Source organism: Colias philodice, chromosome 2, assembly GCF_061535455.1.
Source record: "Colias philodice isolate Cphi_HAF_F1 chromosome 2, ilColPhil1 Martin Lab GWU primary, whole genome shotgun sequence".
In the NCBI taxonomy this organism is placed as follows: domain Eukaryota; kingdom Metazoa; phylum Arthropoda; class Insecta; order Lepidoptera; family Pieridae; genus Colias; species Colias philodice.
This window is the reverse complement of record NC_143087.1, coordinates 211,112-233,275: the sequence shown is the minus strand read 5'-3', so window position 1 is coordinate 233,275 and position 22,164 is coordinate 211,112. Positions and strand designations below refer to the sequence as shown.

The window sequence follows — 22,164 nt, the reverse complement described above, 5'->3', positions numbered from 1 at the left end:
TGGCACCTATTTAACAACGAAAAAAACGTCTTGCAATAAAAAAATTATGTCTGATGGATCTATCTAAAGGTAAAATATTAAAAATTACGCGTTAAAAAATGACTTAAAATTAAGGAAATTATCCTGTGCAGATGAGATGCGCACTAAAAAACGCAACCACTGCGACCAGCCAGACAGCCCGGACTCTAACCGAAATAGCAAGAGGAACAGTATATCAAAGAACCAACTATACTAAAATGCTCTCTTGTCAACGTTGGTAGCTCCTATACGATTATAATTGCCACCGTAAAATTGAGCGAAAGTCTCGTACTATGCTAACATATCGAGTCGCTATCAGATATAGAATATCCTAAGAGGAAATTGCAAATCATAACGTATCCTATGAAAGCCGTTGAGCTAGCGCGCGCCTGTTCTAATAGATTTTAATTCATGTTCCTATCGAGGCACAAATTCAATCATCACGTGATATTGATGAACCGGCATTCACGAATGCAACGCAGATAATTCGACGATGCGATCCACAAATATTCTCGTCGAAAATTCGTGTTTGGATCAGACGAAGGATGATAATATGCTATTCAAATATATATATTACTACTCCAAATAATAATTAATTATTTATTATTATTCTTTTATAAAAAAAATGTATGTAGGTATAACTTTTCCATGTCATTGTGTCATTGCCGGAAAAATCAACACAACAAAAAATAAAGTAGGTAATCGATGCGTGAGATAGTTTTAAATGAAAAACAATAAACAATTGCGAACGCAGAGCACATTTTTAAAACAAAAATGTGTAAGAACGTAATCCATGTCGAATAAATCAAAAGCCCTCGCTAAAATCTATACGTACACGTGAATTGTTAACAGAAAACTGATTTCCCAAAAACAACGGAACATTCATAAAACAAGGGAGCGTGGGAATGCAGCAGTTTATTGGATTTTAGTTGAAACAGCGATACAGGCGGCGGCCGGCCATCGCCTGTGCTCCCTGTGCAACTATGTGCGTTCTGTGCGCCCTGTGCGCTGTGCACTGCGCTCTGAGCCAGGCTGAACTGTAATTCCTACCTGTGGACGGAGCTTTACGTTATGTGAACACTCCAATCTCGAACAGGATCGCTAACGATATACATTTCGTACTCTTTACTATTTTAACTTCAGGTGCTTAAAACAACATGATCATTTTCCGACAATACATGTTTGTGTTGGGAAATTAATAATTAAAATGAAAAAGAACATTTATAGATCTTTAAATCGTATCCAAAATACGATCTCTAAAATATTTGAATTCAGAACAAAACTTGAATAAGCTCCATAAAGCAAATAGAGTTCTCGAGTGGAACGATATTACATAAATAGAAAAGTCTCAAGAAACGGCGGGATCAACAACATCTCCCGCTCACAAAGGCGACTCGAAACTCGCCGATGCCATCTTCGCTACAATTGAATTTTCACTGCGAATAATAAACTTATTTGCGACAAACTATCCTCTTTGTAAAACAAAGACTGTTGATGTTGCATCGGTAATCGCCACCTAACATAATTAACTCGACGAATTTGAAGCTGAAATCTCAGCGTCGTTCAGATCTGCTAATTGTTGTAAAGGGGGAAAGTAATAAAAGTGCTAGCCTTTGAAGCAAAGGATCTGCTCCGGGCTCTTCGCCGAGCGCATTTTAATAAATTAAAACTTCGCGAAATTCACATTCCAATAATTTCTGTTTTACTTTTTTGCTCCCGCTCCACTGAGTCCCGCTTCTACATTGATTCCGTTATTTTTATAATGGAGAGGCTATCAACTTCCACAATATATGGCGGCGTTATATCAAAAACATTTGTATTTTTAAGGGAATGGAAATGTGGCCACATTTGCGTTAAGATAACGCGAGTTCAAGGTATCGAGCAATTTATTCCAGAAAGATATTTATAGGACACTGTTTTCAAATTACGCATATCAAAGAAATCCCATATGATATATGTATATTGTATGTGTAACAAATACTCTTTGTTACGTGCTTATTATACCACGTGTATTATGCATCAGTTATTAATTAAGCAATATACCTAAAGGATGCGTAGTATTATTGAAGTTGAACTTTTCAGATTTATATGTATCACCTTCAATAATATTAATCTATTTATTTAACTAATGAATTTGTTTTCAATTCCAGGTGATCCTGTTGTCAGTTCAGCTGCTGGCGTGGCACAGTGGCGCGTCGGCACTCGCCAACTGCCCCGGCGGCTGCAGCTGCAACGACGACACGCTGGTCGTGGTCTGTGAAGAGAGCCGCCTCGACGTCCTGCCCATAGCGCTGAACCCCTCCATACAACGGCTCATCATCCGCAACAATAAAATCAAGACCATCGATGCATCGATGCAATTTTATACTGAACTACAACATTTAGATTTATCCCAGAATCATCTCGTCAATATCCCTACAAAAAGCTTCGCGTTTCAACGAAAACTCCAAGAGTTGCATTTGAACCACAATAAAATATCATCTGTAACGAACACCACGTTTCAAGGCCTCAATTCCCTCACGGTGTTGAACCTGAAACATAATTTCTTAGAAGAGCTCACGAATGGCGTCTTTTCCACTCTCCCAAGATTAGAAGAACTAAACTTAGGGCAGAATAGAATATCAAGAATAGAACCGAGAGCATTCTCTGGCCTGTCTGCATTGAGAATACTCTACTTGGACGATAATCAGTTGAGCTCAGTGCCGACGGCTTCCTTCAGCTTGTTGGGAAGTCTGGCCGAACTTCACGTCGGACTCAACGCCTTTTCGTTCCTTCCCGATGATGCCTTTGCTGGTCTCAACAGATTAGCAGTATTAGACCTTAATGGAGCCGGTCTCTCTAACATTAGCGAAAATGCATTCAGAGGTCTTCCTGGATTGAGAAGTCTGAATTTATTTGGAAATCGGTTAAGCGTAGTGCCCACGGAGCAATTGTCGAGTCTCACGAGATTAGAAGAATTATACGTCGGCCAAAATGACTTTATCGTTTTAGAAAGTCATTCTTTCAGGGGATTGAAAAATTTAAAATTCATCGACATAACGGGTGCAACTCAGCTGGAACGTCTCGCTAAAGGCAGTTTCGAAGATAATTTAAACTTAGAAACGATAGTTTTATCAAACAATAAGAAGTTAGCGATCATAGAGGAGGGAAGTCTTCTGGGCCTTCCGAAACTGAGACACGTATCGTTGCGAGATAACGCCATTATAAGTTTGAGCGAAACGACGTTCGTCGGTAAGGAGCTCAAGCAACTTGATTTAACCGACAACCCTATTTTCTGCGATTGCCAACTTCTCTGGCTTCGTGAACTTTTAAATGAAAAAAGCAATTTTACGCAGATCCAGTGCGCTAGCCCGGAACACTTAAAAGATAAACATTTAAGAACTTTAACCGCAGACGACTTGGGCTGCGTTTTGCATGATTCGAGACAGCAAACTATCATATGCATAATAGTTGTCGCGTGCGTCGCCACCATAGCGACTTTAGTTTTAATTCTGTATAGATATCGCAAGAGCATGCAGGAGAAGCTAAAGGATTACAAGTGGAACAAGGGGCGGAAGAACCTCGAGTATCACAAGCCGATATCGACAGAGGAGGACTGCATCGTGCGCGGCATCCACCCGTCGCAGTACCCCGCCCCGCCCCCGCACGCGCCAGGCCTCAGGCCGATTCCGGTGACGGAACTGTAGCTAGAGCTTTACGCCTCCCCGAGCGTGTTCTTCATGTCAGGCGGCCAGGGCTCCGCGCGCCGGCCGCCGCGCTCGGGGGGCGGCGGCACGCTGCCCGCCAACGGCTTCACGTACATCGGCGGCGACGCGCGCCCGCAGCAGCCGCTCACGCTCAACAACGGCGCGCCGGCGCCGCTGCTCAACAACGGCTCGCTGCGCTCGTTGCCGGACAAGAAGAGCGGCCGCAATGGCGTCGTGTGCCACCCGGAGAACTTCCAGCGCAACGTGGACGCGCGCTACTCGCGCAAGCAGGAGAACGGCTACCTGCGCGCCTCCGAGACCGTGCTGGGGCTGCGCGAGCGCGAGCGCGCCTACGCCGGGCCCGACTATGAGCCCGAGTACTCCGTGATCCCGGAGCTGTACGGCCGCGGCGACTGCCCGCGCTCCTGCAGCCACTCGAACACGTTCAACTGTTGAGGGCGGCGACCGCGGAACTTCGAACTTTGTGATCTTGAAATTCTAGCAATAATAATTCTTCGTTCTGATAAGTTTTCCTAGGGAAGAATAAATAATTCTTGTGATGGACGTAGTGCTCTAGACGATAGTGCGGGCCGGTGTGCGTGCGACCAGTGAGGACTGTCCTATATCGTTTTCGGTTAAGAGAGTACGTTATTTGTAAATTATATATTAAGTAGTGATGGATCTATTTTTCAATGGAACGTGGTAGAGCGTCGAAAGTGAGACTTTCAGGTGTGAGGCGGTTTCGTATCATCGTTCACTTGCGTAAGGTGTATCGCGTCTCGTGTATATAGAACTTGAAGCTCTTCATAGATGAATAGTTGTCTAGTTATCGAAGCAATAATTGCGTACCGATGATGCGAAGCCGCCGGTGACGGTACAATGTACAGGCTAGTCGAGTAAGTGTAGTGCGGCGCGTGCGCCTCCGCTGCGGGAGGCCGCACTTGATTTTGTACAAAAATCATTCCATAATACGAACACTTTAACGTCTAATTTAATTTATAGATGATTAAGCGTGCGATTAAGACACCAATATAAGAAATTATTAGGTATTAACGAATGTAAATATATTTATACTACATTGAGATATTTATAAAATTTAATACAATCTTGTTCTTCTAAATTATCATAAAATTGTTTGTCGATTTGTATTTGCGTATTGTTTGCTATCGACTGAACCGCTGGGGACGGCGAGCGGTCGAGTCACTACTGTTACATGTATATTGTATGTACACTCAATTCTGTAGATATAAAGCACTCATTTTCTAATTATTACACGTTTTTACGCTCAATCCTATTTCCTAATCAAATATTTTTTTAATAATTAAATGCAAAGTTTTCGAACTTTACATACGATTGTAATTATAGAGATTCGATTGTAATCTTACGCCCTTCGTATATTTGAGAAACAATTTATTACTCGTGTGTTATTCCTATATAAAAATTGTAACAGACACAAAAAATGTTATTTCCAAACGAAAGTCAATACTTTCGTGTGTAAACAACCTTTAGTAAAGAATAAAATGATATAAAAGAAATAACAACGAATATTTTCAAGTGTATAAATTCCAGTCGCGTCGTTGGAAATAACATAACTAGAAGTAATCTGTAATCTTGACCCTGACCTGTTTATTGCTCTAGTACCTAACCTATGTTTTGTAAATATGGAGAAATTAAAGACTAAACAATAAAGGCATGTGTTAGTGCCTAGGTAATGCCTAAAGTATACAAAATTAATACATACATATGGGATTGTGATTAGCGGTTCACGACGTTGTAATAGATCATCGGACATTTCTGTACTTTATTGTAGTTATTACCTACATACAAACTCGATAAATATAACATACCTCGAAATTTTTGCATTTTATTTCCCATTTACCTCATCCACGATATTGAAATTGATATTAATTTTCCGAGTACAAAGTAACAAGATATTTCATAATGCGAATAATAAAATATATGAAGCATGGGACCAATAAATTATTAAGTTAACTTTTTATATATGAAATCATGAGTCCTGTTGATGAGTGCATATTCTAGCAATATCGTCATGGGTTCGATTCCCATTTGACGCTAATATTTCTTAACAGCATACAGTACTAACTGCCATGAACTAATAAATATTGTTTATAAAACTAAACCAAAATAAACTTGTCTAACGACAGTATTAAATTTAGATTATTCTTTTTCCTGCTATTTTATGAGTATGATCAACACAAATTTAATTTACTTTAGTCAATTCTCTGGTAAAATCTAGAGCAGTCTATAATCAACAAATTAAGCAACTATCATTAATTTCAATTATGTAGAAGCACATTTCATAGCAATTTAGATAGAAAAAAATCTAATGAATTGTGATATAATTTTTTCTTCTTCCATAATCACACACATTCTTTTATAATACAAAGCAAGAAATATAATTATGCCTAACTAAGTATAACATAAATTCATAAGGCTTACAATTTAAGATATAATATAGTTTCTTAATCCCTGGTTATCTTCAAATACCTGGTTTACCGTTCACGACGGGTCTTTCACTGGCAGATGAGCTGATGATAAAATGTGATACCTACTAAATACTAATAGTGCGAAAGTCGCTGTCTGTTGCCCACTGAACAACGGAACCAATTTCATGCCACAGTCATAAAAAAACTAACTTTCAGATGAAAATACCTACATATTATACATATAGGAAGGCACTTGATTTGAAATAGAAATTAATTAAACTCTGGTAATAAATTATAGCATACGTCATGTTGCCGACATGTAATAGCAAATATAAAAAAAAAACTACCTACATCAAAATCCGTCCAGCAGTTTTTGCTTGAAAGCTGTAGAACAGACGGATTTTTTTAGCTTGTAACTGGATTGTAATTTGTAATACTTTATTTTTTGTAAAAAAAAAAATAAAAAAAAATAAAACTTCTAATTCTATCACATTTTATGTTATGTAAGGGATACTTTTTAATTGTACTTGAATATTTTTGTAGAGGCGCCATCTACATTTCTATCTTTGAACTAGTACGAGAAAAGTGTAATAAAATAAATGTCTCTCGCTGTCTTGAGCTTGGCGAATTGCAGATCTCATGCATATGCACACGCATGAGTCATAAGAACCAAGTTAGATGTCCTTGTCGTAAAGTCATAGCATTCCAATAAATGAATAGATTAAAACTTGGTTTAAATTCACTGCAGTTATTACTTACAGAATACCTACTGAATTATGTCATACGACATTCAATGTATTGTGCTTATGCGTCAGAATCATTATTAATTTATTTTAGTCATATAATCGATGTTTTACATCTAGACAATAACGAGTCAATATGCCTTATTCTGCAACGTGTTTTTTTTTACACAAGACAATAAAATTTTTCATCGCTTGTGCTATTTCGGATTAACAGTACATATAATATTAGGTTTGTATCAAAATGGTATTTACCAGGCCATCGATTTATGAAAGTAATTTATAAGTGAAAGTATATTAACTGTTTCTTGGTACAGAAAAAGTACATCTGACCTAATTTGTAACTTTTACTTTTACCATTCAAATAATAATGATGTTGTTAATGAATGAAAATAAGAAACCACATGCTTGTTCATTGAATTACATTTATTACAATAATATGCAACATTTATTCTTTACAAAAGTTCAGCCTTGTGATGGGGAGTAGCCGAAGCTCAATGTAGCCGTGCGGACATGATTGTAAATAAATAAAAAGATAAAGGCGTTGGAATATGCTGAGTATCACTTATGCGGTAAAATTAGAACTTCTCCTCCTCCAGACCGTGCTTGAAGAACATCATGATAGGTGTGGCCACTCCGTCGATATCTCTGTATTCACACATGGCAACCATGCCGTCGCAGTCCATCGACTCTCCCGTGAAGAACTGGAGTTCCTTAAACCTGCCGAGGATGTCTTTCATTACTTTGTTCATGTTGGTTTTGAATACGTCTACTTGGTCTGGGGATTTTTCTTCTAATTTTGATACTAATCTGAAAATAGAAACAGAACATGGTAAGTTTAATCACCCAAAACATTTTTGATTAATTTATTACATCTATATAATACATATTGTGGAATTTGTTAGCTCCATTTCATTAACAATCATCACAAGAACGAATGTTATTTCATTTAAAGCTCTTTACTCTTGCATCTCATGCTCCAGAGGATAATATTAAGAATTATCCCCTAGTATTAGAGGATGCTGTAGGCAATTAATCATAAATCCAGAAATAAAAAATTAAGACCTTTTTTGGATTGAGCATATTATTGAATAAACCAAGCAAAATTATATTTATGAACCCTTAAAAGATGAAAATTGATAATTTTGATTTCTGATATTGTTAAATTTACAGCGTATAAAAAAATTGTTTTAAATAAAATGCATTATTTGCCAAATCATGCACAAGATATCTGAGTAAGAAGCACTATAAATATAATCCAATAACATTGTATTGTCACATATTATGAGATGTGGTTCTTTATTTAGCTACATTTACCCACAGCTGTGATGTATAATGTAATCATTAATCATAAAATAGGTTTTCAATAATTCAGATTTACCAAGAGAATGAGACTGCAAGTATCTTCAAATTTCGTAACTATCTACTCACTGGTAGTGATAATAATTACAGATGAACTTGACATTGACACAGAATTCGATAAGGTGAATTGATTATTTACAAGAAAGCTTTTACAATGTAAATATAATCGCTATTATGATAAAAATGTTAAATGGGCCCACCATAAGATTATAACAATTTAATATCGAAAGTCTAAGTAAACTACATAATAAAAGCACTGTATGGAACTGCAATCCTTTTAACTTTTTAAATTTGGCATAGCACTGATGACGCACAATTCACAAAGCACTCACTTTTTCATGTAGTCTTTTAGGTATAATGTGTAAGATTTCTTGTCACCGAAGGCATATGTCTCCACCAGCCTGTGGTTAAGGACAACGTCTACTCCACTTTCGCTAGCTGAGTCGGTTCCTTCGTCCGCTTCTTCGGCAGAGGGGTTGAAGCCCTCAATTTTGAGCTCACCCTGTGTTCTGGTAACCAATTTGCCGGTGACTTCATAAATCACTTCGTCGACTAATTTGATTTTGTAAGTGTCCGAGAACATCTCGTCACCTGAAAAACACATAATAAATAATTTAAACACACTGGACCCATCCTAATGGACTTCATAGCCTCCGAGATCGTCTATGTGCTATGTGGCACCAAGTAGAGGCCGAAAAAATGATGATACATCATTTGTGAACAAATGTCAAAATCACGAATTTTAATTTGGAAAGTAAAAATATTCACAGAAACCAACACTTATTTAATCACAGAATCAAATTACCGGTGATAATATCCTTATAGATCTTCATTTTGATGGATTAAGGGCGATTAAAAAATAATTAAAACCGAAACTACGGCTACTAGCCCCGGGAACTAAACCGGAAAGGGCTGACAAAAATATGTAAAGAGCTAAAGCCAATGTTGCCAGCCCTAACTTTCCATATAAAATTCTGTCATCTGTCAAATTTAATTTCTAGTTGGTTCTTGAACAATAAACAACTTCCAAGCACGCCTCACTATTGCAATCACAATTGCAATATTGTGGTCTACCAGAATCTGATGGCATATTTATATTTAAGAAATAAAAGATTTTCATGTGGCAACTTATTTGACAACTATCAAATTGGTTGTCAAATTATTTGTCTTTTTTGCAGTTGATGAATAATTTTTAGGATTTTGTCTAAAAAATCTTCGAAAATGTCGAAAAAGCCGCTGCGATCACAAGCAAGAGGTGTTGTTTATAATGTGTATAGAAAAACATTCGATGAAGAAGGGTCAAACACATCACAATTTTCAATTTTGAAGATTTTATTGGTAAATTGGACTTAACCGTTTTGATACTTTAAATTAAAAAATATTATATGTAGGTAACTATAATATTGTTTGTGGATTAGAATATAATTTTATGAAAACTTATTACAGGAGTTTCCAATACGGCTATTCGTCAAGTCCAAGCTGTCCAAGTCAATTTTATAATGTGTGTATCTGTTAATACTTACGAAAATAAACATAATTTTATTTTATTTTTATTTTATTTTATAAAAAATTATAAGCATTTTTGATCTACATTATTATTATATATCGATATTTTCACATGATAATGAATTATCTGGTATATATTATCTGGTAATGAATATACAATTATAGGTATGTGTAAATAATAATATGTATTACCTGTATAAAAGTAATATGTATAATTGTATATTAGGTATTTATGTAAGTATGTACCTATATAATATTAAGTGGATATCTCACTATTAAGTACAGTATTGTCCACTTATGTAATGTGACTAATGATATTGAGGACAAAATAAAAAATATGCAGTATCAAGATCGTTCAGTCCATTTTCCCTAGGGTTGCACACTCAAAATTTTGATTTCCCTAATTGCCATCAGATTCTGGTTTACCTATAACCAACTTTGTGCTAAATTCACACCTCAGAATGAAAACGTTCAGATTTGAATATGCATTTCCGAAATTAATAGACACAGTGTTAAGAAACGTTTGTTCACGTGACGTTATTTAATAATTATTGTCTTTAATTTAGTCCTGTTTTTGTCCTCAAGATTTTGATAACTTTAATTTTCTATTTCCTATAATTTAAACGATATGCGCGACTGGCTATAAGATAAAAGGGCTGCCTTCCTTCTGCTGTAACTTTGGGCACAGAATACATAATAGTAGCTAAACGCTACAGAACGGACACTCTCCACCTCCCGCCAAAATTAAACACTTACCTCACCCCGCACGATCAGCCTGAAAATGGTCCGTATTTGTCTGCAAGGACGATACGCAACGAAGATTGACAACATTAATCAAATTGACTTAAAGTAATTTTATTATTTTGGATTTGTGATTATCGTTTTTCGTAGAAAATGGTTAGATATTGTGCTGTTTACGGATGTATTTCATCATAAAAACGCGAATTTTTTTTTACGCTAGTCACAAATGTGCCAACCATAAAGCGTTAACACACACATTTGCAGTCTCTACAGTGTGACTGTCAAAACGATAATTTTGTATGGAGTGTCCGGGGTGTGCTTTGGGTAAGTTCGTTCTTTCTCCGTAAATCATAATTCAACACATTTGGATTAATCACCAAAAGTCTTAGATCATTAAGTAATGGATGGAGTACGCTGGCAAATGTTCTAACTAAACTTTCTGCTGATTTTGGTGCGGGGAGGGTAACTCACACTGATGAAACACAATGAAACATAATCACACATTCACAAAAATAATTTGTGTCACGAAAGTCGTAAAAATTTACGACCTTTTAAGCGACGAGTTTTTAAATTCAACTCTATCACTAAGATAATAAAGATTAAATTTGTATTTCATTCCAAGATAGTCATGTGGAGTGGGGTTCAATATCGCGTTCTAAATTCAACTTTATCACTTAGGTCATAAAGATTAAATTTGTATTTCTTTACAAGATAGTCTCGTAAGGAATGCGGTTCATTAAGGCGTTTTAAATTCAACTTTATCTCCTAGTTCATAAAGATTAAATTTGTATATTTTCTTTCCATGATAGTCTCGTGGGGCCGCATCAATGATCGAGTAAACATGACTCGATTATTTTTCTTGATCATATCGCTAAACGATACATCGACGATTATTAGAAATTGCATTTTATTAGAAATGTACGTTAAAAAAATAAAAAAATATACACAAATGAAAGGTTATTCCATCTTTTTTAATATTCGACATGTTTGAATTGCTTCTACAAGACTTGACAGTACAAAACGGCATTTTTAGCGGAGCACTCGCAGACGTCCGTTCGACGTTTTACGAATACGCAGAGTGCTTGTAATCGATTACGCAAGTAGTTTTTATGAAAGGATAAGATTTTTCGATGAAAATAATCTTATACCTCGGCAAAAGGGGAAACGCCTGCGAGTGTTATCCATTACTTAATGATCTAAGCCAAAAGTATTTGTGCGCTATAAGAAATTATAATAAATTTTTTAACTCGTTATTATAATGCCATGAACTGGCAATAAAACATTATGTGACAATAAATGACATTATTTGACATTTGACAAAATCATACCCTACAGAAAAGGAAGTAGAGGGCGCCATTATAGAATTGAGTGTCTTCCTAATGATGGAAGTGTTCCTATATAATTCTACAGTTTGTAGATTATGTGGTGAAGAAAATGATAATGGGACTTTACTATACACACATGAAGAAAATAATCAAAAATTAAGTGAAATCGTTAATACCTATTTACCAATTAAGGTAAAGACTTTTTTCATTAATTCGTAATTGTTTTGACTTTAAAATGTACAAATATGGCTGACAATCTGAACATTATCATGTCTAATTTTTTTCGTACATCATATAAATAGCAATCACTGAACAATCTAAAAATAGCAATGAAATAAAATTAATACAAAAAAATATTTCAATGAGTGTTAAGTGCACATACAAAGCTTTATAAAATTCATACTTATTAACGGGAGTCAATAGTCTCTTTCCCTATTTCGCGCGGCACTATTTGACATTTCCATTTTCCTCCAGTCTATTTGGAAATTGAATTAATAATTAATTTATCGATTTTATTGACATTATTTTTAGGTATCCGATGATGGACAACTTCCTCGTACTATCTGTCCTGGTTGTACAATCCAGCTAGAAGCGACTGTAGAATTTTTAAATCTTATCATTAATGGACAGGTACGTATATCTTGAAATCTTTTATAAGATATGATTTTATAGAAAATATTACAAAAAAATTCACGTATTAATCTACCTATTACAGAAAATAATCCGCGACCTTCACCAAAGAGAAAATGAATATAAGAAAAATGTTTTGAACACTGTAACTGAATCAGATGTTATTGCTGAAAAAATTGTATACGAAAGTGAGTAGTATAATATATAGTATCTTTTAATAGCCACTCCAGAAACGATCCAAAAATATGTTGACAAAATGTTTTCTATTGAATTTATATGATTAGTTTAATGCTTTATTTACACTCTTGTAACTATTTTGGCATTAAATTTCAACTTTTTCAGTAAATACGAGTGATGGAGTGTACCATGTTGAACATCCCATTAGTCTGCAAGTGGCCGGTTTGGAGAAACCAAAAAGAAAACGAGGTAGACCCTCAAAGAAACCTAAAACTCCTGAAGAGCTGGCTCTCGAGGCGGCCGCAGCTGCTGCGGCTAAGGAACAAGAGGCAAAAAACAGGGCAGAAAACAAAGCAAATGAAGATGAAACTAGTGGCAAGAGGAGACGAAAAACTCCAACCAGATTTAGAGAGGCTGTCCAAGTAATATATCATTCAATAATTAACATAGAAAATAGCAGAGATACATAAACACGCTTACAAATGAGATAAATATCGTTATCATACAATTCATTATAATTTTCAGGGTAAGGAATTGGAAAAGATATTTATGGAAGAAGGAGTTATCGATAAAGAGGATCATGATTCAGTAGTGAAGTCAGAGTTTGCGATGAAGAACAAAGGTGTTGCTAAAGTGGCGGAGATCATCGGCCATGTTGCTACTTCCGGGGAACCTGTTGTCATTGTGAAGGGAAAAGGGAGAGGCAGACCTAAAGGAGGTTTGTCACTATATTTTTCTTTTAAGACTTTTTACATTTAGAAAAATTGTATGCAACAATGTTATTGATTTAATTAGCTGTTGATACCTTTTTTAGAATTATTTAAATGATTTGGTAATTCTTGTAACCATATCTATAAAACTGTTTATTTTATGTCATGGATAGAATACAACAATATTTTTTTTTCAATTTTGTAGTCATTCACAGGTATTATAATTTAATATATTATAAAGTAATTTATTAACTAAATTATAGTATGTACTTTGATAAATGAAGCAAATTTAAAATTGCACTGCAAAACAAGTAATTTTAACATTAATCAATAAACTTGAAAATAATTAAAAGCATTATATTTTAATGTTTTTATCAGCGAAGCACCAGCCGAACAAATCGCAGTGTCCGATCTGCGGGCTGGAGTTCTGGTCGGAGGGCCGCTACATGTCGCACGTTGCGGCGCACCACCCGCACCGGCCGCTGCACAAGCACCGGCCGCTCAAACCGCACCTGCCGCACTTACAGCAGGTACTGACAAAAACATTAGACTGACTGGCTGAATCGGTAAACATTGCTTTGTTATGTCGCCGTTATTATTTAGGAGATAAAAATATATTGAACTTAATGAATATAGAAAAATAAATCACAAAAATCAAATATCAACATCGATATTATATGTATTAGATAAATATATTGGTATAAAATGTCTCTTAAATTATTTAGAAGGCATCTCATAATATAATTATTGTATTTTTATAGAACAATGGTGAAAATTGCACCACAATTGAAGTGGATGTTGAAACTGAACAAGCTGAGACACCACAGACGTTTGAAGAACAGCAAATACCTGCCAATAATGTAGATTTTAAAATACAGAATAACACAACAGAAACTAGTGACACAAATGTTAACAGCGATGGTAAAATCGTTGGTGGTAAGACATTTTATAACTATCAATTTATTTTTGTAGAGATTAACATTCAATTTCATAATTGACTATATAATATTTAAATAAAATCGTTTTTTTTTTGTATTCGCAAGTTTTTGGCACCTTTGTGGCCGCATTTTAATTTAAGGTAGTCAATTTTTTGTCTTAAAATGATGACAATTAATCCACAAAAATACCTCAGATATAGACACAGCGAAGTAGTTACATAAAGCAAAAAAAAATCCAGAGTAAATAATAAGAAAATCGTAATGTTTAGATACAGTGGCCAGCGATCCGTTGGACGTAGACAACGAGGAGACCGTGGAGGCGAGCGGCAAGAAGAAGCTCAAGTGTAAATACTGCGACAAGCTGTTCAGCACGCGACAGAGCAAGTCGCTGCATATTAAGGTTGGTGCCTGATTGTTGTAAGTTGTTTGTGTTCTTCTAAAGATTTAACTAAGAATATAATCGATTTAGTATTGTGGCGTCATTGATGTTAATTTCAATAAATTAAAATTAAACTATGTAATAATGTTTAATGATGTGACAGGCAGGCAAAATAAATCGTTTCTGTAATGCAAAAAGGTTTAATAATTATATTATTTTTTTTTATAATATTACACACAACGGTTATTGACTTTTCTATTTGTAGTAGGATCGCATAATGCTACGGCCACACTGTGAATATTGCACGACTCATGATGCGAAGCATCAGAGAGTGCTTTACGATCGAAAAATTTTTTTCGCCTCATTTTTGCAGCTATTCTTATTATTATAGCCTTGTTAGTTCACGGAATCAAGATATTTTGCATACTATTATCGAGATAATTTAACGGAGATTAATCCCATACTTTTTAAAAATTGATTTACTTCAATAGAATTGGAAAAAAAACACCGAAATAGGTCAAAAAATTTTCCTGTCCGTCATGTGTGAAACCTGAAAACACTATAACTTGTGAAAAAATCCATCATTTGAGTTAAATTTTTTTTTTAAATATTCTAATCGACGATTGTAGGGCACTGAATGCGAATGATTAATTAATTCAGTGTCGTTTAATTGCAATTAATAAAAAACGAAAACTACAATAAGTTTTTTTTTATTTTTTTTTTATTTCATAATTAAATGAGCATAATGAGTCGTGCACTTTTGGATTTTCCAAACTTTTTAGTTATTTGACCTATACCATTAATGTAACAAATTTTTGTATGGCTCATGTGTTATGTTTTTTTTTTTTGCTAATGAACCCGTGTGTTAATTTATGTTTTTGCAGGCGGTGCACTTCGGCGAGCGTCCGTACGTGTGCAAGGAGTGCGGCGCCACGTTCCCGTACCCGCGCTCGCTGGCGCTGCACGCGCTCGCGCACCGGCGCAGGCGCGGCCGGCGCGGGTACGCGTGCGATCTGTGTGGCAAGGTATGCGTCCGTACGTGTGCAAGGTATGCGTCCGTACGTGTGCAAGGTATGCGTCCGTACGTGTGCAAGGTATGCGTCCGTACGTGTGCAAGGTATGCGTCCGTACGTGTGCAAGGTATGCGTCCGTACGTGTGCAAGGTATGCGTCCGTACGTGTGCAAGGTATGCGTCCGTACGTGTGCAAGGTATGCGTCCGTACGTGTGCAAGGTATGCGTCCGTACGTGTGCAAGGTATGCGTCCGTACGTGTGCAAGGTATGCGTCCGTACGTGTGCAAGGTATGCGTCCGTACGTGTGCTACATAAACAGAATACAAACAGTTATGAAATTGCCAAAACACACGCATCGACAAAACCTCGACGGAACATCCTGACAAAATAATTTTATTTGCTTATTAGCTACAAAAAACAGAGCGTGTGTGCCGAGCACAGGTGTCAGAAGTGAAACTTCTTTGGCAACATTCAAAGATATCAAAGTCGTCGCTTTACTCCATAACGTGTCGGTATTCCGACGATTGTACTTCAATACGTTTACGATATAATGTAAATGAAAGAAAAAAATAATTTGAATTGGATCATTTACGGGCCTCCTGAGATGATTTCTTTTTACGGTAAAGCTCGCTACCAAGCTGTAAGTAATCTCCACTGCTTATTAATTTAAGAGAGATGAAGAAGGAAAACATAGTAACAAGTAGAGCCTAACTCCCCGCCTCATCGTGAGTTCTTTTTCAGAACAAATTCCATGGCGTGACGCTTTTCCCGTTGTACCTTGCCGAATTCGTGCTAAAAACTCCCACATTCGAAATCTCTTCTCTGCATTTATTGTCATGTTGGCTTTTATTGAAGTGAAACTTCTTTATCGAGGTTGGACAATAATTTAGTGTAACATTTTTGCGTTACGCCGTACGCGTGACATTTTTGTGTTACGCCATTCTCATGACATTTTTAAGGTCATAAAGAAGTTTCACTTCTTACGTGTGTACTAGTACACGCATACATTTTGTTTACTCTCCTGTTGTGTAGATCCTGAACCACCCGTCATCGGTGGTATACCACAAGGAGTCCGTGCACGCGATGCAGCGGTTCGTGTGCGGCTCGTGCGGGAAGCACTTCCGGCACCGCCAGCTGCTGCGCCGGCACCAGCTCGTGCACACCAAGGACCGCCCGTTCCGGTGCAAGGTGACACATACACACTAAATAAATAAACATTTCAGCCCCCCTAGACAAGTGGCTTTCTATTAGCGTAAAGTTCAATAGAATAGATTATGAATTGATGAGATTGACGTAATCAATCGTCGTCGTCGTCGTAATCAAACGTCAATCTCATACATTCATAATCTGTTCTATTGAACTTTACGCTCATATAAAGCCACTTGTCTAGGGGGGCAGGACAATTTTCACACATGGCACGATCTGATCCCATACAAACTAATTTATGATTGACTAATTTATTAATTTTTATTGGTGCAAGGCTGACATATCCATCCTTGGCCATCATTCATCTGTTAATCGATATTATTTCCATTTTTTATTGGTTCTAATCAAGGCTGAAATCCAATTAAAAATGTCTAATATTTTGTCATAGATCAAAAGTAAACTAAGTTCAATAATTATTATAACACCCACACACTACAATTTCAATAATTTAATATCCATTCGTTTTCAACATCGAATTACGAAAATATTTTAGTATCATGGTTAATTGTTTGCATTTATTTTGCAGCTCTGTGATGCGACATTTAAAACGAAGGCCAACCTGTACAATCACCAGCTATTGCACTCCGGTGTTAAGAAGTACTCCTGCGACATTTGCAGGCACAAGTTCTCGCACAAGACCAGCCTCACGCTCCACATGCGATGGCATACTGGTATGTTTTTCATAAAATAGCAAAGGAAAGCGAAAAGAATAGCATCTGTCTGAGAACGGATCCTTGAATAACCCCACTTTGTGTAAATGCACACTAGTTTTATTAATTATCATAAAAATCGTAATAGTTGTCAACGTTATTGTTCTTTTGATATTTAAAAATAATTTTATCACATGCATTCAGTTTAAAATTTATTTGTAACTTTCTTACGGGGCATAATTTGAATAAGACATTAAGTCGAAAGCTTTATCGATGACTTTTTCATCTTTTTCGTCTTATACTTAATATTTTTGAAGTGAAAACTTCTTTAGCGGCGTTGAGCACTTTTTCTGTAATGGGTATAAAATCTTAAACTCGCGTCAGGACACGTGACCTGATCGAAAAAGCGTAAGATGTAATATCAAACATGCTCAATGTTAATAATCAAGTTTTCACTTCTGCCGGCACTCCCGGAGTGCAACCAGTCTTATTTTTTTTATTTTTTGAATGTTTCATGTGTGCGTCAGGCGTGAAGCCGTTCTCGTGCAAGTCGTGCGGCAAGAGCTTCACGCAGAAGGGCAACCTGTCGGAGCACGAGCGCATCCACACGGGCGAGAAGCCGTTCCCGTGCGCGCTGTGCCCGCGCCGGTTCACCACCTCCTCGCAGCACCGCCTGCACGCGCGCCGGCACCATTCCAAGTGGGTTAGCGTGCTTTAAGGGGAGGCATTGATATTCTAAAACAGGCACACATACAATCAAAATGAAACTTTAGTATATGATTCATTGGGTCTTTTTCTTTCGATGTACAAGACAGTCACGTAATTGTAACATTTTCGCTCGATTCATTTTTTATTCAAAAATTATGCCTTTTTTTAAGGATTATTACATTTTTTTTTAAATTTACTTGAACTTTATGTCTAAAATAAATGTTAACAGTAAGAAAATAGAGTTTAATATTGAATCACAAGATATTTTTTCTCTAGATCAATTATTACTTTAGTTATAAACGAAATAATAATTGAGACTTACTTTTCGAGCTCGAACGCGATCAAAGAGCGCACGCGATATTCAACTTTATTACGGCTGTGTTAGCGTCTAGTACCGTAACCGGTCTCTCAGTGCTAGAAATTATGTTAGGGAGCCTCGTCTTACGGGCGGCCGTACACGGACCTCATCAAGCAGTTGAGACCGACGGCTTGAAGCCGTGACCGCGCGGTGAACTATGGACATTCACTGCCGTATGCGGATCGCTTCAAGCCGTTAACTGCGCGGTTTGTAGCGACAGCTCGAGCAGTCAACGACCGACCGTTCGAGCAGTCCGTATACGTCCCTCAGCCGTTAACTGCTCGAGCCGCCCGTGTAAGGCTTAGAGATTTAAACTATGTTTAAAATTATTTGTACAACCTTTTGATTGCAAAAAAAGCCCGTTGAACTTACAAAATTAATCATCAAATATTAAAATTGCACTTTTAAGTACTTAAAGATTAGTATTTGGAAGTAAACAAACATTAAACATTATTTTTGTGTACAGGTTAAACCGCAACATGTCGGCGACGCCAGAAACGTGTGACGAGTCCACGCTTAGCGGGGAACACATACAGCTCGTCATCGACAACGATCACGGCCATACTGATAAGGTAAGCGCTATTAAAATAGAGAATTTCGAATATAAATGTATTTTTTTATTATTAAGGTAAAAAATAAGTTTCTTCATACACTTATCGTTTTTCAATTAAATTTACAAAAAATGAACCACTGTACTTTTCTTCCAAATATCACTACTTATTTAGCTCAATGAGTGCGTGTAATAAGCCATTTAGTGATTTGTTCCACACAAAACGAATTACCTATTTAAATAATTTCCAGGGCCCAAAACAGATGAGTCTGCTTGTAAGCGAGCGGGTACAGTCCCCGGGACTAGAAGTGACTCTCACCCCCGAGCAGCTGCGGCACCTGTGCGGCTCCCCGCAACCCCCGCAACCCCCGCAGCCCCTGCAGCCGCTGCAGCCCTTGCAGCCCCTGCAGCTGCAGCCCGCCGGGCACGCGGATGAGGATGGAGATGAGGTCATATATGTCGCGTATGATGTCGACAGCGCTGATTCGCCCGGCTTCCGGATTATTGATGCGCACCAGGTATGCATGTGACGTTTATTTTTATAGATTTAAATTTTAATAGTGTTTTGGACGTAATATTGTACAATTAGAAGCAGAATAAAATAAATGTCAAAATATTGAATAAAAAGATTAAGCAGCTTTATTTAGTAGCCTAACACTTTGTGCCAAATTCTAGAATATTTTTATATTTTTACGGATATTTATTTACTTACATGGCTTGCAATCTTGTTTTGCAGGCGTTGAGCATAGACGAGGAGAACGTGGTGAGCACGTGTCAGCTGTTCCCGGTCCGCTCGCCGCTGCACGTACAGCACACGCCGCACGAGCAGCAGCTGCAGCAGGAGCCGCAAGAGCCGCACGTGCTCAACATGCAGCAGGTGCCGCACGTGCCGCAGGAGCAGCGCCTGCAGCTCGCGTCGCCGCCGCATGTGCAGCTGCACGATATTGTGCAACACCATGTGCGTTTATTGCAACCTTTTTAATAGATTTACTCATCTGGATCGAAAAGTTTTATATAGTTATGAAATATGTACATGATATGATATTATGTGTTGGTTAGCATTTTTTTTTCTGACGACAATTTTTGATCATCACTCATTCATAATGACAGTCTGAATTAATTCATATATTTTGACATTTTTTTCAGTCTATCACTAATAACACTGACCCAATAAATGATCAAGTTAATACATAATATAACTGTATTGTCTGTACGCAGGTGGAGGTGGTCCAAGAGCCGCAGCACATCACCATAGATGATGATGACGCAGTATCCGGTCGGGCACCCATCCAGTTCCGCATGCAAGACGGCACCCTGCTTGCTGTCACCTCGCTCGATGGAGAGACACTACAGGTAACACACATTACTATATGTTTTAGTACGTGGTAACAAAATTATTAAATAAATTTCACAAGTAGAGAAGAATTTTATACTATCAAATATTAATGAACCGGGAACTGGAAACCAACCATTAAACTGGTGTTCTTTAACGCTTTAGGAATGTGTACTCTAAAATAACTAATCCGGCTCGAAGGACCAATTAAATACTAGTGTATTTCTTAATGGTTAAAAAGTACTGATTATTATTATAAACTAAGAATATTAACTATATTCTTAGTTATTAACTATATATAAACTAAGAATACTAACTAATAATTATTATAAACTATGCATATACAAAACTTACTCTATTTTAACTTTTGTTACAGATAGTAACACAAGACGGACAGACAATACCGGTGGAAGTGAATACATTCGACGGAGACGTTGTGGTAAGGACACATAATTATTACTACATTTATTTATCGATTGCCCAAAAAAACAATTTTGTTTCAATGTACAAATATTTAATAAAAAAATAAATAAATAAAAATTGTTTATTTCTTTTAAACAAGTTTACAATTTCCTTTGGGTACATTATTTACTGTGGAATTTTCTAAATTTATATAGAAAATTACGATTAAATATCTTTAAATGGATGTCCTTAGTAAATAAATACAATCAATTTAATTGTATATCAAAATAATATTAATCTTATATCTATATTCACAGGAAACAGTAACATCAAGCGACTCGATGGACTCCCTCACACTAGTGGAAGAGACAGCCGAGCCAACAGATGACTTCCGCAGTGACGACGCGCACATTGCACATTACTTTACTATCGTTTAATATTATTTTATGTAATTCTTCAATAATTTAACATAATAATTGTTATTATTATCTGATTTTAATTTCCCAATCCGTTGTTTTATTCTATGTTTAATTTCATATGATCACTTGTTGTGTCCCATAATTATTATTTTAACCGAATGATTGTTACAATTAATTTTAGTAAATTTTGCATAATTGTTGCGATTCGATTATCGATGTATTATAAGATACGGCAATTGAGAGATCTCTGTATGTTTAAGATATTATTTGTAAGCAAATGATGCTCTATCGCTTGTATGTTACCGTGTATGAATGGAAATTATCAATATTATGATTTTTAATTTATTGAATGTATTTAGCCAATTATTTCAAACAATTGTTTTAGTTATTTTAATCGTTGATTTTAAATTATAAATCGGTTCACATAAATTTTTAAGGGTAGTGTTAAGATTGTGTTGAGTCTAGCTTAATCTGTGCTGTACCCTGACTTTGCTCATGTGTGAACCGGCTCTAACGCTGATTTACGTTTTAATTAAAGTAATTATTGTGATAATAGAAATACGATAATATTGTAAGATGTGATTACCAACAAATTATTATTTAGTTTAACAATACTCGACTGCTAATAAATGATTATTTATAATTGAGAGAATTAATAAATTATTTAATTTACATTTTGTTTTATTTCACCACCTTGTTCTTAAGTCGCCCTAAAGCTTATTAATGCCCTTTAGTTTATGTGCCCTGAGTGTCACTAGACCGACTCGTACTTCACCTATTTTTTACTTCATTTTCCTGTAAAGTGCCAATGTAACAACATATTTTAAAAATCGCAATCATAACATTGCGTATATACTAAGACCCGG

The 22,164-nt window shown here is 36.4% G+C and overlaps 4 protein-coding genes across 8 annotated transcripts in view; 3 read left to right on the top strand and 1 right to left on the bottom strand.

The window, feature by feature from the left end:
- Nucleotides 1–3,704, top strand: part of LOC149490122 (uncharacterized) — a 225,467-nt gene extending 221,763 nt beyond the window's left edge. For all 5 annotated transcript variants that reach the window (XM_089701420.1, XM_089701437.1, XM_089701407.1 and 2 more), the window contains one exon: nt 2,169–3,704. In XM_089701420.1, coding sequence (XP_089557546.1) covers nt 2,169–3,704 — 1,536 coding nt within the window. The remainder of the gene's footprint in view (nt 1–2,168) is intronic.
- Nucleotides 3,705–3,737: 33 nt separating this feature from the next.
- LOC149490121 (uncharacterized) lies at nt 3,738–5,558 on the top strand. The gene has a single exon (XM_089701862.1). It carries the CDS (start codon nt 3,738–3,740, stop codon nt 4,158–4,160), a length of 423 nt encoding a protein of 140 aa, XP_089557988.1. The 3' UTR covers nt 4,161–5,558.
- Nucleotides 5,559–7,298: 1,740 nt separating this feature from the next.
- Tctp (translationally controlled tumor protein) lies at nt 7,299–9,216 on the bottom strand. The gene is made up of 3 exons (XM_089700925.1): nt 9,059–9,216; nt 8,586–8,844; nt 7,299–7,701 (listed from the first exon to the last, which is right to left on the bottom strand). Exons 1-3 carry the CDS (start codon nt 9,084–9,086, stop codon nt 7,470–7,472), a joined length of 519 nt encoding a protein of 172 aa, XP_089557051.1. The 5' UTR covers nt 9,087–9,216; the 3' UTR covers nt 7,299–7,469.
- A 2,638-nt stretch (nt 9,217–11,854) lies between these two features.
- Nucleotides 11,855–21,835, top strand: LOC149490119 (uncharacterized). The gene is made up of 18 exons (XM_089700911.1): nt 11,855–12,017; nt 12,357–12,455; nt 12,541–12,643; nt 12,798–13,054; nt 13,158–13,350; nt 13,721–13,872; nt 14,104–14,278; nt 14,550–14,680; nt 15,544–15,684; nt 16,705–16,860; nt 17,405–17,549; nt 18,056–18,227; nt 19,061–19,166; nt 19,396–19,662; nt 19,881–20,102; nt 20,363–20,497; nt 20,854–20,916; nt 21,197–21,835. Exons 1-18 carry the CDS (start codon nt 11,880–11,882, stop codon nt 21,314–21,316), a joined length of 2,775 nt encoding a protein of 924 aa, XP_089557037.1. The 5' UTR covers nt 11,855–11,879; the 3' UTR covers nt 21,317–21,835.
- Nucleotides 21,836–22,164: the final 329 nt, after the last annotated feature.

Excerpts from the sequence above, each read along its gene's own strand:
- Tctp (XM_089700925.1), bottom strand. The coding sequence starts at position 9,086 with ATGAAGATCTATAAGGATATTATCACCG. Across the intron at positions 8,845-9,058 it reads CTATAAGGATATTATCACCG|GTGACGAGATGTTCTCGGAC; the intron begins GTAATTTGATTC and ends TGTGTTTTTCAG. Across the intron at positions 7,702-8,585 it reads CTAAAAGACTACATGAAAAA|ATTAGTATCAAAATTAGAAG; the intron begins GTGAGTGCTTTG and ends TTCTATTTTCAG.
- LOC149490119 (XM_089700911.1), top strand. The coding sequence starts at position 11,880 with ATGATGGAAGTGTTCCTATATAATTCTACAGTTTGTAGATTATGTGGT. Across the intron at positions 13,351-13,720 it reads GAGAGGCAGACCTAAAGGAG|CGAAGCACCAGCCGAACAAA; the intron begins GTTTGTCACTAT and ends TGTTTTTATCAG. Across the intron at positions 18,228-19,060 it reads GCGCGCCGGCACCATTCCAA|GTTAAACCGCAACATGTCGG; the intron begins GTGGGTTAGCGT and ends TTTTGTGTACAG.
- LOC149490121 (XM_089701862.1), top strand. The coding sequence starts at position 3,738 with ATGTCAGGCGGCCAGGGCTCCGCGCGCCGGCCGCCGCGCTCGGGGGGC.